Source organism: Mustelus asterias, chromosome 15 (genome assembly GCF_964213995.1).
Source record: "Mustelus asterias chromosome 15, sMusAst1.hap1.1, whole genome shotgun sequence".
NCBI classification, from domain to species: domain Eukaryota; kingdom Metazoa; phylum Chordata; class Chondrichthyes; order Carcharhiniformes; family Triakidae; genus Mustelus; species Mustelus asterias.
Genome location: NC_135815.1, coordinates 64,106,511 through 64,123,031, shown reverse-complemented (window position 1 = coordinate 64,123,031; position 16,521 = coordinate 64,106,511). Strand labels below are relative to the sequence as shown.

Genomic DNA, 16,521 nt, shown 5'->3' with positions numbered 1-16,521 from the left:
CCAAGTGGGGTCTAACCAGGGTCCTATAAAGCTGCAGCATTATCTCCCGACTCCTAAACTCAATCCCTCGATTAATGAAGGCTAGTACGCCGTACGCCTTCTTGACCGCATCCTCCACCTGCGAGGCTGATTTAAGAGTCCTATGGACCCGGACCCCAAGGTCCTTCTGATCCTCTACACTGCTAAGAATGGTACCCTTCATATTATACTGCTGCTTCATCCCATTGGATCTGCCAAAATGGATCACTACACACTTATCCGGGTTGAAGTCCATCTGCCACTTCTCCGCCCAGTCTTGCATTCTATCTATGTCTCGCTGCAACTTCTGACATCCCTCCAAACTATCCACAACACCACCTACCTTGGTGTCGTCAGCAAACTTACCAACCCATCCCTCCACTTCCTCATCCAGGTCATTTATGAAAATGACAAACAGCAAGGGTCCCAGAACAGATCCCTGGGGCACTCCACTGGTCACTGACCTCCATGCAGAGAAAGACCCCTCCACAGCCACTCTCTGCCTTCTGCAGGCAAGCCAGTTCTGGATCCACAAGGCAACAGCCCCTTGGATCCCATGCCCTCTCACTTTCTCAAGAAGTCTTGCATGGGGGACCTTATCGAACGCCTTGCTGAAGTCCATATAGACCACATCCATCACTCTTCCTTCGTCAATGTGTTTGGTCACATTTTCAAAGAACTCATTCTATGATTCTATAAAATTGTGTTTTTGACAAATCCATCAGTTTTTGTGGAAGCAGCTAGTATGGATTACAGGGTGTCGGATTTTCAAAAAACACTCAGTAAGGTACTACCCAGGAGGTTAGTACACAAAATTAGAATTCATGGGATTGAGGGTTAGTTGAGGTTTGGTTAATGGAGAAAAACAGAGAGCAGAAATAAACAGAACATTTTCAGATTGGCAGGATGTAACTAGCAGGGTACTGCAAGGATCAATTCTTCGGCTTCAGCTATTTACAATCAATATTAATAATATAAATTAGAGAACCAAGGATAACATATCTAAGTTTGCCGATGGCACAATGTTAGGTGGGAAAGTAAGCAGTGAGGAGAATGCAAAGAGACTGCAGAGACATAGACAGATAGGCTGAGTGGGCAAGAAGATGGCAGATGGAATACAGTATGGTGTACAATACAGTATGGTGTACAATACAGTATGGTGTGCAATGTATGGTGAACAATTCACTTTGGTAGGAAAATTAAAGGAATATTTTTTGAATGATGAAAGACTGGGAAATATTTGGATTCAGAGGAATTTGAGTGTTGTATGTGAATTGCAGAAAATTAACATGCAGTTACAGCAAACAATATAGGGAAGGCAAATGGTACATGAACTTTTATTTCAAAGAGATGGGAATATAAGCATGAAGAAGTCTTATAACACTTGCACAGGAAATTGGTGAGGCTATGTATTCATGCTTGGTCTCCTTACCTAAGGAAATAAATATTTGCCCAAGAAGGAGTGCAGTGAAGTTTTACTAGACTGATTCCTTGGATGAGGAATTGTCCTACAGGAGAGATTGACTATACTAACCTTATATTCTGTGGACTTTAGAAAAATCAGATGTGATCTAATTGGCATACATAAAATTCTTAAAGAAATTGACATGAGTGCTGAGAAAATATTTTCCTTGTGTGAAGAATCGAGCACTTGAGGGACTGGACTTCATTTACCCTATCTGATCCATACACCTCAGTTCCCTGATTTAACAAAAATCTGTCTAAATAAGTTTTCTAAGTTTAATTTGACCTAGACTTTACAAATCTTTGACGGAAAGAATTCCAGATTTGCACTGCGTCTGAAAAAGTGCTTCTTGATATCAACTCTTAATGGCCAAGCTCTAATTTTATGTTTACGCCCTCCTCTTTGGTGCTTCCCTAAAAGTGGCAATACAGGTAGCCAATGTGGTTAAGAAAGCATATGGCATGCTTGCCTTCATCAGCCGGGGCATTGAGTACAAGAGTTGGGAGATCATGTTGCAGCTGTATAAAACCTTGGTTAGGCCGCATTTGGAGTATTGCGTGCAGTTCTGACTGTCACATTACCAGAAAGACGTGGAAGCTTTGACTTGAGAGTGCAAAGCAGGTTGATCAAGATGTTGCCTGGTCTCGAGGGCATTGGCTATGAGGAGAGGTTGATTAAACTAGGATTGTTTTCACTGGAAAGATGGAGGCTGGGGGGAGACCCGATAGAGGTCTTCAAAATTATGAGAGGCATAGACAGCGTCGATAGTCAGAGGCTTTTCCCCAGGGTGCAATTGTCAATTACAAGGGGACACAAGTTCAAGGTGAGAGGGGGGAAGTTTAAAGGAGATGGCGGGGGAGGTTTTTCACACAGAGAGTGGTGGATGCCTGGAACGCGCTGCCAGAGGAGATGGTGGAAGCAGGCACATTAGCAACATTTAAGAGGCATCTGGATGGGTACATGAATAAGGAGAGAATAAAGGGTATTGGTCCGCGTAAAGGCTGAAGGTTTTTTTTTCAGTTTAGTTAGGGCATCATGATCGGCATGGGCTTGGAGGGCTGAAGGGCCTGTTCCTGTGCGGTACTTTTCTTTGTTCTTTGTTCCAAATAGAGGGAAGACTTTCTCCTGACCTACCTGTTCAAATCCTATACTTATCCCTGATATGGAGTTGCCGTCGTTGGACTGGGGTCACCTGATGAAGGGGCAATGCTCCGAAAGCTCATGCTACTAAATAAACCTGTTGGACTTTAACCTGGTGTTGTGAGACTACTTACTATAATTATCTCAAATGCCTCAATTAGCTCATCCCTTAAAATTCTATACTCAAGGTCACATTCCTCATAATTTAATTCTAATGTGTAATCTTTCAAAAGAAGAAAGAATAGTACAGCACAGGAACAGGTCCTTTGGACGACCAAGCCTGTGCCGACACCTGACGTCTTTCTAAAGTAAAAACCTTTTGTCTCCTCACAGTCCCTTTCCCTATATTCCTGCTATTCATGTATTAGTCAAGATACATCTTAAACATTGCTATTGCAGCTGCTTCTCCCATCCGGATGGGATGTACCCCAGGTTACTGTGGGAGGCGAGGGAAGAGATTGCAGAGCCTCTGGCGATGATCTTTGCGTCGTCGATGGAGACGGGAGAGGTGTTGGAGGATTGCGGATGTGGTTCCTATTTTCAAGAAGGGGAACAGGGATCGCCCAGGAAATTACCGACCGGTGAGTCTAACCTCAGTGGTTGGTAAACTGATGGAGAAGATCCTGAGGGACAGGATTTATGAGCATTTAGAGAGGTTTAGTATGCTCAAGAATACTCAGCATGGCTTTGTCAAGGGCAGATCGTGCCTTACGAGCCTGGTGGAGTTCTTCGAAAATGTGACGAAACACATTGACGAAGGGAAGGCGGTAGATGTGGTTTATATAGATTTTAGCAAGGCGTTCGATAAGGCCCCCATGCAAGACTTCTCGAAAAAGTGAGAGGGCATGGGATCCAAGGGGCTGCTGCCCGGTGGATCCAGAACTGGCTTGCCCAAAGGAGGCAGAGAGTGGGTATAGATGGGTCTTTTTCTAATTGGAGATCAGTCACCAGTGGTGTGCCCCAGGGATCTGTTCTGGGACCCTTGCTGTTTGTCATTTTCATAAACGACCTGGATGAGGAAGCGGAGGGATGGGTTAGTAAGTTTGCCGACGACACGACGGTTGGTGGGGTTGTGGATAGTCTGGAGGGATGTCAGAAGTTACAGAGGGACATAGATAGGATGCAAGACTGGGCGGACAAGTGGCAGATGGACTTCAACCCAGATAAATGCATAGTGGTCCATTTTGGTAGGTCAAATGGGATGAAGGAGTACAATATAAAGGGAAAGACTCTTAGTACTGTAGAGGATCAGAAGGACCTTGGGGTCCGGGTCCATAGGACTCTAAAATCGGCCCCGCAGGTGGAGGAGGTGGTTAAGAAGGTGTATGGTATGCTGGCCTTTATCAATCGAGGGATTGAGTTTAGGAGTCCGGGGATAATGATGCAGCTATATAAGACCCTCATCAGACCCCACTTGGAGTACTGTGCTCAGTTCTGGTCGCCTCACTATAGGAAGGATGTGGAAAAGATTGAAAGGGTGCAGAGGAGATTTACAAGGATGTTGCCTGGATTGAGTGGCATGCCTTATGAGGATAGGCTGAGGAGGCTCGGTCTTTTCTCCTTGGAGAGGTGAAGGATGAGAGGAGACCTAATAGAGGTGTATAAGATGTTGAGAGGCATAGATCGGGTGGACTCTCAGAGGCTTTTTCCCAGGGTGGAAATGTCTGCTACGAGAGGACACGGGTTTAGGGTGCTGGGAGGTAGGTACAGGGGAGATGTTAGGGGTAAGTTTTTCACACAGAGGGTGGTGGGCGAGTGGAATCGGCTGCCATCAGTGGTGGTGGAGGCGAACTCAATAGGGTCTTTTAAGAGACTCCTGGGTGAGTACATGGAGCTTAATAGGATGGAGGGTTATAGGTAGGTCTAGAAGGTAGGGATGTGTTTCGGCACAACTTGTGGGCCGAAGGGCCTGTTTGTGCTGCAGTTTTTCTATGTTCTATGACTATATGATGGCATGGAAAAGGCGCGGATTCATCACCGCAGGGGGGGGGGGGCACACGTAAAACATGAAAACACAATCCGTGACTTGGCAACAGCATCCAGGTTACCCTCGGAAGCAGCCGAATTAAAATAAAAGCCCACCAGAAGGCGAGGACTGCGGAGCAGAAGGGAAACCAACTAGCAGATGCTGCTGCCAAAGCTGCAGCTGGGGAAGCCCTACCGCAGGTAGCCGCCATCACCACTCCACCCACGGAACATAGAACATAGAACAGTACAGCACAGAACAGGCCCTTCGGCCCACTATGTTGTGCCGAGCTTTGTCTGAAACCCAGATCAAGCTATTTCCTCCCTATCATCCCGAATTACTCCATGTGCCTATCCAATAGCTTCTTAAATGTTCCTAAAGTTTCTGACTCCACTATCACTGCAGGCAGCCCATTCCACACCCCAACCACTCTCTGAGTAAAAAACCTACCTCGGACATCCTTCCTATATCTCCCACCATGAACCCTATAGTTATGCCCCCCGAGTTACCACTCCATTCACCCGAGGAAATAGTCTTTGAACGTTCACTCTATCTATCCCCCTCATCATCTTATAAACCTCTATCAAGTCTCTCAACCTCCTCCGCTCCAAAGAGAAAAGCCCAAGTTCCCTCAACCTTTCCTCATAAGACCTACCCTCCAAACCAGGCAGCATCCTGGTAAATCTCCTTTGCACTCTTTCCAGTGTCTCCACATCCTTCTTCTAGTGAGGTGACCAGAACTGCACACAATATTCCAAATGTGGTCTCACCAAGGTCCTGTACAGTTGCAGCATAACCCCACGGCTCTTAAACTCAAACCCCCTGTTAATGAACGCCAACACACTATAGGCCTTCTTCACGGCTCTATCCACTTGAGTGGCAACCTTCAGAGATCTATGGATATGAACCCCAAGATCTCTCTGTTCCTCCACATTCTTCAGAACCCTACCTTTGACCCTGTAATCCACATTTAAATTTGTCCTACCAAAATGAATCACCTCGCATTTGTCAGGGTTAAACTCCATTTGCCATTTTTCAGCCCAGCTCTGCATCCTATCAATGTCTCTTTGCAGCCTACAACAGCCCTCCACCTCATCCACTACTCCACCAATCTTGGTGTCATCAGCAAATTTACTGATCCACCTTCAGCCCCCTCCTCCAAGTCATTAATAAAAATCACAAAGAGCAGAGGACCAAGCACTGATCCCTGTGGCACTCCGCTGGTAACCGGTTTCCAGTCCGAAAATTTTCCATCCACCACCACCCTCTGTCTTCGATCAGATATGATGTGGAGATGCCGGCGTTGGACTGGGGTAAGCACAGTAAGAAGTCTCACAACACCAGGTTAAAGTCCAACAGGTTTATTTGGTAGCAAATACCATAAGCTTTCGGAGCACAGCCCCTTCGTCAGATGGAGTGGATATCTGTTCTCAAACAGTGCAAACAGACACAGAAATCAAATTACAGAATACTGATTAGAATGCAAATCTCTACAGCCAGCCAGGTCTTAAATGTACAGACAATGTGGGTGGAGGGAGCATTCAACACAGGTTAGAGAGATGTGTATTGTCTCCAGACAGAACAGCTAGTGAAATTCTGCAAGTCCAGGAGGCAAGCTGTGGGGGTTACTGATAATGTTTAGGCCGCCCTCATGTGTGCGGAACTTGGCTATCAGTTTCTGCTCAGCGACTCTGCGCTGTCGTGTGTCGTGAAGGCCGCCTTGGAAAACGCTTACCTGAAGATCCAAGGCTGAATGCCCGTGACTGCTGAAGTGTTCCCCCACAGGAAGAGAACAGTCTTGCCTGGTGATTGTCGAGCGGTGTTCATTCATCCGTTGTCGTGGCGTCTGCATGGTTTCCCCAATGTACCATGCCTCGGGACATCCTTTCTTGCAGCGTATCAGGTAGACAACGTTGGCCGAGTTGCAAGAGTAGGTACCGTGTACCTGGTAGATGGTGTTCTCAGGCGAGATGAGATAGCCAGTTACCTATCCAATCGGCCAAACTTCCCTCTATCCCACACATCCTTACTTTCTTCATAAGCCGACCGTGGGGGACTTTATCAAACGCCTTACTAAAATCCACGTATATGACATCAACTGCACTACCTTCATCTACACACTTAGTTACCTCCTCAAAAAATTCTATCAAATTTGCGAGGCAAGACTTGCCCTTCACAAATCCGTGCTGACTACCCCGGATTAAGCTGCATCTTTCTAAATGGTCGTAAATCCTATCCCTAAGGACCTTTTCCATCAACTTACCGACCACCGAAGTAAGACTAACCGGCCTATAATTACCAGGGTCATTTCTATTCCCTTTCTTAAACAGAGGAACCACATTCGCCACTCTCCAGTCCTCTGGCACCACCCCCGTGGACAGGAAGAGGTGGACATTTGTAAACTCCAGGGCAGCGCTGACCCAGACGAGGTGGCATGGTGGGAGCAGGCAGGGGCGTCCCTAGATAAGAATGGGGTATGGCGCAGAGGGCACCAGGTAGTTGCCCCTTCATTCATACAGGCTGAACTACTCCGACTCCACCACGAACCGGACCACTCCAGCCGGGATGGGACCCTGGCCCGCTTATCAGCCGATTGGTGGTGGCCAGGGATGGGACGAGATGTAGCTAAGCCCTGCCAGAGATGTATTATATACGCTCAGCATAACCCCGGTCGGCCCCTGAAAGTTAAATTAGCACCAACCCAGACCAAAGGGACCTTGGGAAAACCTCCAAATTGATTTCATCGGCCCCCTACCCACCAGCCGCGGGAAGAAGTACTGCCCAGTCCTCATAGACCAGTTCACCCGATGGGTAGAAGCCTTTCCAACTCGGGATTGCGGGGCGACCACTGTAGCCCGCATCCTGGCATACGAAATAATACCAAGGTGGGGAGTCCCGCTGCAACTGGACTCCAACCAGGGGACACACTTTACAGGCAAGGTGATGAAGCATGCTTGCAAAGCCCTAGGAATCCGACAGCGATTCCACATCCCATACCACCCTCAAAGTGCTGGAATGGTAGAGCGGTTGAACCGCACTTTCAAAAATGCGATAGCCAAATCCATCGCAGAGACAGGTCAGGGGTGGGTAGATGTCCTTCCTTGTATTTTGATGCGCCTACGGGCCACCCCAGGTCGTACCGTAGGGCTCACCCCATTTGAGCTAATGACCGGGAGGGCAATGCGACTCCCAGAAAACATTGCCGTGGGAGGGGAAGAAATGGCACCCCTTCGGGACAAAATCAAGAGATATGTACAGCAACTAGACTTACAGCTCCGAGATCGCGGCCCGGCCTGAGGTCCGTGCGGGTGGCTGGGCAGACGGCCGGGACCGAGGTCCGGGCTTGCACCCAGGCCCGAGGTCCGGGATAGCGGCCCGGCAGGAAGTGCAGGCTTGTGGCTGGCCCGAGGTCCGGCATGGCAGCCAGGCTCGAGGTCCGGGCTGGTGGCTGGGCCCGAGGTCCGGCCTGGCGGCCTGGCCCGAAGTCCGGGCTGGCGGCCGGGCCCGAGGTCTGTGCTTGCGGCCATGCCCGAGGTCCGGGCGGGTGGCCGGGCAGGCGGCCGGGCCCGTGGTCCGGGCTGGCGGTCGGGCCCGAGGTCCGGGCTGGTGGCTGGGCAGGAGGTCCGAGCTGGCGGCCCGGCCCGAGGTCATGGCGGGCGCCAGGGCCCAAGGTCCGGGATGGCGTTGGGGCCCAAGGTCCGGGATGGCGTCGGGGCCCAAGGTCCGGGATGGCGTTGGGGCCCAAGGTCCGGGATGGCGTTGGGGCCCAAGGTCCGGGATGGCGTCGGGGCCCAAGGTCCGGGATGGTGTCCGGGCCCGAGGACCGTGCTGGGGGCCAGGCCCGAGGTCTGGGCTGGCGGCCGGGCCCGAGGTCCGGGCTGGCGGCCGGGCCCGAGGTCCGGGCTGGCGGCCGGGCCCGAGGTCCGAGCGAGCGGCCGGGCCCGAGTTCCGGTCTGGCGGATGGGACGGAGGTCCATGCCGGCGGCCTGGCCCGAGGTCCGGGCTGGCGGCCGGGCCAGAGGTCCGGGGTGAAGGCCGGGCCCGAGGTCCAGGGTGGCGGCTGGGCCCGAGGATCGGGGTGGCGACGGGGCCCGAGGTCCGGTGTGGCGGTTGGGCCCGAGGTCCGGGCTGGTGGCCGGGCCAGAGGTCCAGGGTGAAGGCCGGGCCCGAGGTCCGGGGTGGCGACGGGGCCCGAGGTCCGGTGTGGCGGCCGGGCCCGAGGTCCGGGGTGGCACCCAGGCCCGAGGTCCGGGTTTGCGGCTGGGCCCGAGTTCCGGGCTGGCGGCCGGGTCCGGGCTGGAGGCTGGGCACATGGTCCGGGCTCGAGACCGGGCCCGTGGTCCAGGCTGGCTGCCGGGCCTGAGGACTGGGCTGGCAGCTGGGCCCGATATCCGTGCTTGAGGCCGGGCTGGAGGTCCAGGCGGGTGGCCGGGCTGGTGGCCTGGCCCGAGGTCCGGGCTGGCGGCCGGGCCCGAGGTCCGGGCTGGCGGCCGGGCCCGAGGTCCGGGCTGGCGGCCGGTCCCGAGGTCCGGGCTGGCGGCTAGGCTCGCGGTCCGGGCTGACGGCTGGGTCCGAGGTCCAGGCTGGCGGCCGGTCCCGAGGTCCGGGCTGGCGGCTAGGCTCACGGTGCGGGCTGACGGCTGGGTCCGAGGTCCAGGCTGGCGGCCGGGCCTGAGGTCCGGGCGGGTGGCCGGACAAACGGCCGAGCCCGAGGTCCGGGCTGGCGGCCGGGCCCAAGTTTCGGGCGGGTGCACAGGCCCGAGGTCCTGGCTGGCAGCCGGGCCTGTGGTCATGGCGGGCGACCGGGCCCGAAGTCCGGGCTGGGTCTGGGCCCAAGGTCCCGGCTGGCGGCCAGGCCCGATGACCGGGCTGGCGGCCGGGCCCGATGACCGGGCTGGCGGCCGGGCCCGATGACCGGGCTGGCGGCCGGGCCCGAGGTCCGGGCTGATGGCCGGGCCCGAGTTCCAGCCTGGCGGCCAGGCCCGAGCTCCGGGTGGTGGCCGGGCCCGAGGTCCGGGCTGACGGCCGGGCCCGAGGTCTGGGCTGGCGGCCAGGCCCGAGGTCCGGGCTGGAGGCCAGGCCCGAGGACCGGGTTGGCGGCGGGCACGAGATCTGGGCTGATGGCTGGGCCCGGGGTCCAGGCTTGCGGCCCGGCCTGAGGTCCGTGCGGGTGGCTGGGCAGACGGCCGGGCCCGAGGTCCGGGCTTGCACCCAGGCCTGATGTCCGGGATAGCGGCCCGGCAGGAGGTCCGGGCTTGTGGCCGGGCCCGAGGTCCGGGATGGCAGCCAGGCCCGAGGTCCGGCATGAAGGCCGGGCTCTAGGTCCGGGCTGGCGGCTGGGCCCGAGGACCGGCCTGGAGGTCTGGCCCAAAATCCGGTCTGGCGGCCGGGCCCGAGGTCTGTGCTTGCTGCCGGGCCCGAGGTCCAGGTGGGTTGCCGGGCAGGCGGCCGGGCCCGAGGTCCGGGCTGGTGGCCAGACCTGAGGTCCGGGCTGGCGGCTGGGCAGGAGGTCTGAGCTGGCGGCCCGGCCCGAGGTCATGGCTGGCGGCCGGGCCCAAGGTCCGGGCTGGCGTCGGGGCCCAAGGTCCGGGATGGCGGCCGGGCACGAGGACCATGCTGGGGGCCAGGCCCGAGATCCGGGCTGGCGGCCGGGCCCGAGGTCCGGGCTGGAGGCCGGGCCCGAGGTCCTGGCTGACGGATCGGCCCGAGGCCCGGGCTGGCAGCTGGGTCCGAGGTCCGGGCAGGAGGCCGGGCCCGAGTTCCGGTCTGGCGGCTGGGACGGAGGTCCAGGCTGGCGGCATGGACCGAAGTCCGGGCTGGGGGCCGGGCCAGAGGTCTGGGTTGAAGGCAGGGCCCGAGGTCCGAGGTGGCGGATGGGCCCGAGGATCTGGGTGACGGCCGGTCCCAAGGTCCGGGCTGGAGGCCAGGCCCGAGGTCCAGGGTGGTGGATGGGCCCGAGGATCGGGGTGGCGGCCGGTCCCAAGGTCCGGGCTGGAGGCCAGGCCCGAGGTCCAGGGTGGTGGATGGGCCCGAGGATCGGGGTGGCGGCCGGTCCCAAGGTCCGGGCTGGAGGCCGGGCCCGAGGTCCAGGCGGGTGGCCGGGCAGGCGTCCGGGCCTGAGGACTGGGCTGGCAGCCGTGCGCGATGTCCGTGCTGACGGCCGGGCCCGAGTTCCAGGCGGGTGGCCGGGCAGGCGTCCGGGCCCGAGGTCCGGGCTGGAGGCCGGGCCCGATGTACGGGCTGGAGGCCGCACCCGAGGTCCGGGCTGAAGGCCGGGCCGGAGGTCTGGGCTTGCGGACGGGCACGAGGTCCAGGCAGGCAGCCCGGCCCGAGTTCTGTGCTGGCAGCCGGGCCCGAGGTCCGGGCGGGTGGCCGGGCAGGCGGCTGGGCCCGAGGTCTGGGCAGGCGGCCGGGCCCGAGGTCCGGTTTGGCGGCCTGGCCCAAGGTCCTGCTGGGGGCCGGGCACGAGGTCCGGGCTGGCGGCCGGGCTCGAGGTCCGTGGAGGCGGCCGGGCCCGAGGTCCGGGGCGAAGGCCGGGCCCGAGGTCCGGGGAGGCGGCCGGGCCCGAGGTCCGGGGCGAAGGCCGGGCCCGAGGTCCGGGGTGGCGACGGGGCCCGAGGTCCAGGCTTGCGGCCGGGCCCGAGGTCCGGGCTGGTGGACGGGGCCAAGGTCCGGGCTGGAGGCTGGGCCTATGGTCCGGGCTCGAGACCGGGCCCGTGGTCCGGGCTGGCGGTCGGGCCTGAGGACTGGGCTGGCAGCCGGGCCCGATATCTGTGCTTGAGGCCGGGCCCAAGGTCCAGGCGGGTGGCCGGGCAGGCGGCTGGGATGGAGGTCCCGGCTGGCGGCCGGGCCCGAGGTCCGGGCTGGCGGCCGGTCCCAAGGTCCGGGCTGGCGGTTGGGCTCGCGATCCAGGCTGACGGCTGGGCCTCGAGGTCCAGGCTGGCGGCCGGGCCTGAGGTCCAGGCTGGTGGCCGGACAAACGGCCGGGCCCAACGTCCGGGCTGGTGGCCGGGCCCAAGTTTCGGGCGGGTGACCAGGCCCGAGGTCCCGGCTGGCAGCTGGGCCTGAGGTCATGGCGGGCGGCCGGGCCCGACGTCCGGGCTGGGGCTGGGCCCAAGGTCCGGGCTGGTGTCCGGGCCCGATGACCGGGCTGGCGGCCGGGCCCGAGGTCCGGGCTGGTGGCCGGGCCCGAGGTCCGGCCTAGGGGCCGGGCCCGATCTCCGGGTGGCGGCCGAGCCCGAGGTCCGGGCTGATGTCCGGGCCTGAGGTCTGGGCTGGCGGCCGGGACCGAGGTCCAGGCTGGCGGCCCGGCCTGAGGGCCGTGCGGGTGGCTGGGCAGACGGCCGGGCCCAAGGTCCGTGCTTGCACCCAAGCCCGAGGTCCGGGATAGCAGCCCGGCAGGAGGTCCGGGCTTGCGGCCTGGCCCGAGGTACGGGATGGCAGCCTTGGCCCGAGGTCCGGCATGAAGGCCGGGCCCGAGGTCTGTGCTTGCGGCCGGGCCCGAGGTCCTGGCGGCTGGCCGGGCAGGCGGCCGGGTCCAAGGACCGGGCCGGCGGCCAGGCCCGAGGTCATGGCTGGCGGCGGGGCCCGAGGTCCGGGCAGGCGGCCGGGTCCAAGGTCCGGGCTGGCGTCGGGGCCCATGATCCAGGAAGGCGGCCGGGCCCGAGGACCGTGCTGGGGGCAAGGCCCGAGGTCCGGGCTGGCGGCCGGGCCCGAGGTCCGGGCTGGTGGCCTGGCTCAAGGTCCTGGCTGACGGATCGGCCCGAGGCCCGGGCTGGCGGCTGGGGCCGAGGTCTGGGCGGGTGGCCGGACAAACGGCCGGGCCCGAGGTCCGGGCTGGCGGCCGGGCCCGAGTTTCGGGAGGGCGGCCAGGCCCGAGGTCCTGGCTGGCAGCAGGGCCCGAGGTCCAGGCTGGCGGCCGGGCCCGAGGTCCGGGCTGGCGGCTGGTCCCGAGGTCCGGGCTGGTGGCCGGGCCTGAGGACCAGCGTGAAGGTCGGAACCGAGGCCCTGGGTGGCGGACGGGCCTGAGGTCAGGGACGGCGGACGGGCCCGTGGTCCGGGCTGGAGGCCGGGCCCGATGTCCGGGCTGGAGGCCGGGCCCGAGGTCCGGACTGACGGCCATGGCCGAGGTTAGGGCTGGCGGTTGCACCCGAGGTCTGGGATGGCACCCGGACCAGAGGCCCTTGGTGGCGGCCGGGCCCAAGGTCTGGGCGGGCGGCCAGGCCCGAGGTCCGGGCAGGCGGCAGGGCCTGTGGTCCAGGGTGAAGGCAAGGCCCAAGGCGCTGAGTGCCGGCAAGGCCCGAGGTCTGGGGTGATGGCCGGGCCCGAGATCCAGAGTGGCGGCCTGGCCCGAAGTTCGGGGTGGCGTCCGGGCCCGAGGTCCGGTGTGGCGAATGGGCCCCGAGTTCCGGAGTGGCGGACGTGCACAAGGTCCGTAGTGGTCCAGGGTGAAGGCAAGGCCCAAGGCGCTGGGTGCCGGCAAGGCCCGAGGTCCGGGGTGATGGCCGGGCCCGAGATCCAGAGTGGCGGCCTGGCCCGAAGTTCGGGGTGGCGTCCGGGCCCGAGGTCCGGTGTGGCGAATGGGCCCCGAGTTCCGGAGTGGCGGACGTGCACAAGGTCCGTAGTGGTCCAGGGTGAAGGCAAGGCCCAAGGCGCTGGGTGGCTGCAGGGCCCGAGGTCCGGGGTGGCGTCCGGGCCCGAGGTCCGGTGTGGCGGCCGGGTCCGAGGTCCGGGCTGGCGGCCGGGCCCGAGTTTTGGGAAGGCGGCCAGGCCCGAGGTCCTGGCTGGCAGCTGGGCCCGATTTCCGGGCTGGCGGCTGGGCCCGAGGACCGGGCTGGCGGCTGGTCCCAAGGTCCGGTCTGGCAGCCTGGCCCAAGGTCCGTGCTGGGGGCCGGGCACGAGGCCCGGGCTGGCGGCTGGGCCCGAGGTCCGGGAGGCGGCCGGGCCTGAGTTCCAGTCTGGCGGCCGGGCCCGAGGTGCGGGCTGGCGGCCGGGCCCGAGGTCCGGGTGGGTGGCCGGACAAACGGCCGGGCCCGAGGTGCGGGCTGGCGGCCGGGCCCGAGGTCCGGGTGGGTGGCCGGACAAACGGCCGGGCCCGAGGTCCGGGCTGGCGGCCGGGCCCGAGTTTCGGGAGGGCGGCCAGGCCCGAGGTCCTGGCTGGCAGCCGGGCCCGAGGTCCGCGCTGGCGGCCGGGCCTGAGGACCAGCGTGAAGGTCGGGACCGAGGCCCTGGGTGGTGGACGGGCCTGAGGTCAGGGACGGCGGACGGGCCCATGGTCCGGGCTGGAGGCCGGGCCCGATGTCCGGGCTGGATGCCGGGCCCGATGTCCGGGCTGGAGGCCGGGCCCGAGGTCCGGGCTGGCGGCTGGGTCCGAGGTCCGGACTAACGCCCGTGCCCGAGGTTAGGGCTGGCGGTTGCACCCGAGGTCTGGGATGGCACCCGGGCCCAAGGCCCTTGGTGGCGGCCGGGCCCAAGGTCCGGGCGGGCGGGCGGCCAGGCCCGACGTCCGGGCAGGCGGCCGGGCCTGTGGTCCAGGGTGAAGGCAAGGCCCAAGGCGCTGAGTGCCGGCAGGGCCCGAGGTCCGGGGTGATGGCCAGGCCCGAGATCCTGAGTGGTGGCCTGGCCCGAAATCTGGGGTGGCGTCCGGGCCCGAGGTCCGGTGTGGCGGCCGGGCCCGAGGTCCGGGGTGGCGAACGGGACCAGGTTCCGGAGTGGCGGACGTGCACAAGGTCCGTAGTGGTCCAGGGTGAAGGCAAGGCCCAAGGCGCTGGGTGGCTGCAGGGCACGAGGTCCGGGGTGATGGCCGGGCCCGAGATCCTGAGTGGCGGCCGGGCCCCAGGCCCGGGCGGGCGGCCAGGCCCGAGGTCCGGGCTGGCGGCCGGCCCTGTGGTCCAGGGTGAAGGCAAGGCCCAAGGCGCTGAATGGCGGCAGGGCCCGAGGTCCGGGGTGATGGCCGGGCCTGAGATACTGAGTGGCGGCCTGGCCCGAAGTCCGGGGTGGCGTCCGGGTCCGAGGTCCGGTGTGGCGGCCGGGTCCGAGATCCGGGGTGGTGGCCGGGCCCGAGTTCCAGGCTGGCGACCGGGCCCGAGGTCCGGACTGACGGCTGCGCCCGAGGTCCGGGCTGGCGGCTGCACCCGAGGTCTGGTGTGGCACCCTGGCCCGAGGCCCTTGGTGGCGGCCGGGCCCAAGGTCCGCGGTGGCGGCCGGGCCTGGGGACGTGGATGGCGGGCGGGCACGAGGTCGTGGATGGCGGCCGGGCCCACGGTCCGGGGTGGCGAACGGGCCCGAGTTCCGGAGTGGCGGACGGGCCCAACGTCCGTAGTGGCCGCGGGCCTGAGGTCCGGTGTGGCGGCCGCGCCCGAGGTCCCGGCTGGCAGCTGGGCCGAAGGTCCGGGCTGCTGACCGGGCCGGAGTTCCGGGCTGGTGTCTGGGTCCGAGGTCCGGGCTGGCAGCCAGGCCCGAGGTCCGGGCTCGAGGTCCGGGCATGCGGCCGGGCAGACGGCTGTGTCCGAGGTCCAGTCTGGCGGCCGGGGCCGAGGTCCGGCTGGCGGTCGGGCCCGAGGTCCGGGCTGGACGCCGTGCCTGAGGACGGGAGGCGGCCGGGCCCGAGTTCCGGGCTGGCGGCCGGGCCCGAGGTCTGGGCTTGCGGCCGGGCCCGAGGTCCGGGCTGGCGGCCGGGTCTGAGGACTGGGCTTGCATCCGGGCCCGATGTCCGTGCTTGAGGCCGGGCCCGAGGTCCAGGCGTGTGGCCGGGCAGGCTGCTGGGACGGTGGTCCAGGCTGGCGGCCCGGCCCGAGGTCCGGGCTGGCGGCCTTTCCCAAGGTCTGAGCTGGCGGCTGGGCTCACGGTGCGGGCTGACGGCTGGGCCCGAGGTCCAGGCTGGCGGCCGGGCCTGAGGTCCAGGCGGGTGGCCGGACAAACGGCCGGGCCCGAGTTTCGGGGTGGCGGCTGGGCCCGAGGTTCGGGGTGGCGACGGGGACCGAGGTCCGGGGTGGCGGCCAGGAGCAAGGTCCGGGCTGGAGCCGGGCCCAAGGTCCGGGCTTGAGGTCAGGCCCGTGGTCCAGGCTGTCGGCCAGGCCTGAGGACCGGTCAGGTGGACGGGCTGGCGGCTGGGCCCGAGGTCCGGGGTCGCGGCCGGGCCCGAGGTCCAGGCTGGCGGCAGGGCCCGAAGTCCGGGCGTGCGGCCGGGCAGCCGGCCGTCTCCGAGGTCCGGTCTGGCGGCCGGGCCGAGGTCAAGGCTGGCGTCCGGGCCCGAGTTCCGGGGTGGCGGCCGGGCCCGAGGTCGAGGGTGGCGGCTGGGCCCAAGGTCCAGGGGGGCGGACTGGCCCCGAGGTCCGGGCGGGCAGCCGGGCCGAGGTCTGGGCTGGCAACCGGGCCTGTGGTCCAGCGTGAAGGCCAGCCCCAAGGCCCTGGGTGGCGGCGGGGTCCGAGGTCCGGGGTGATGTCCGGGCCTGAGGTCCGGGCTTGGAGACGGGCCCGAGGTCCAGGCTGGCGGACGGGCCCGTGGTCCGGGCTGGATGCCAGGCCCGAGGTCCGGGCTGGAGGCTGGGCCCAAGGACCGGTTTGGCGGCCGGGCCTGAGGTCCGCGCTGGCAGCTGGGCCCGATGTCCGGGCGTGCGGCCGGGCAGGCGGCCGCCTCCGAGGTCCGCTCTGGCGGCCGGGCCGAGGTCCGGGCTGGCGTCCGGGCCCGAGGTCCGGGGTGGCGTCCGGGCCCGAGGTCCGGGGTGGCGTCCGGGCCCGAGGTCCGGGGTGGCGTCCGGGCCCGAGGTCCAGGGTGACGGCTGGGCCCGAGGTCCAGGGTGGCGGCCGGGCCCCGAGGTCCAGGCTGGCGGCTGGGCCCGATGTCTGGACATGTGGCCGGGCAGATGGCCGTGTCCGAGGTCCAGTCTGGCGGCCGGGCCCAACGTCTGGGGTGGCAGCCGGGCCCGAGGTC

The 16,521-nt window shown here is 63.4% G+C and overlaps 1 protein-coding gene across 1 annotated transcript in view; it reads left to right on the top strand.

Annotated features, from left to right (window-relative positions):
* The window catches only part of sytl3 (synaptotagmin-like 3), a 140,409-nt gene extending 135,578 nt beyond the window's left edge, over window positions 1–4,831 (top strand). The window contains exons 7-8 of the mRNA XM_078230477.1: window positions 744–819; window positions 4,660–4,831. Of these exons, the coding sequence (XP_078086603.1) occupies window positions 744–819; window positions 4,660–4,831 (248 nt within the window). The remainder of the gene's footprint in view (window positions 1–743; window positions 820–4,659) is intronic.
* The last annotated feature ends 11,690 nt before the right edge of the window (window positions 4,832–16,521 follow it).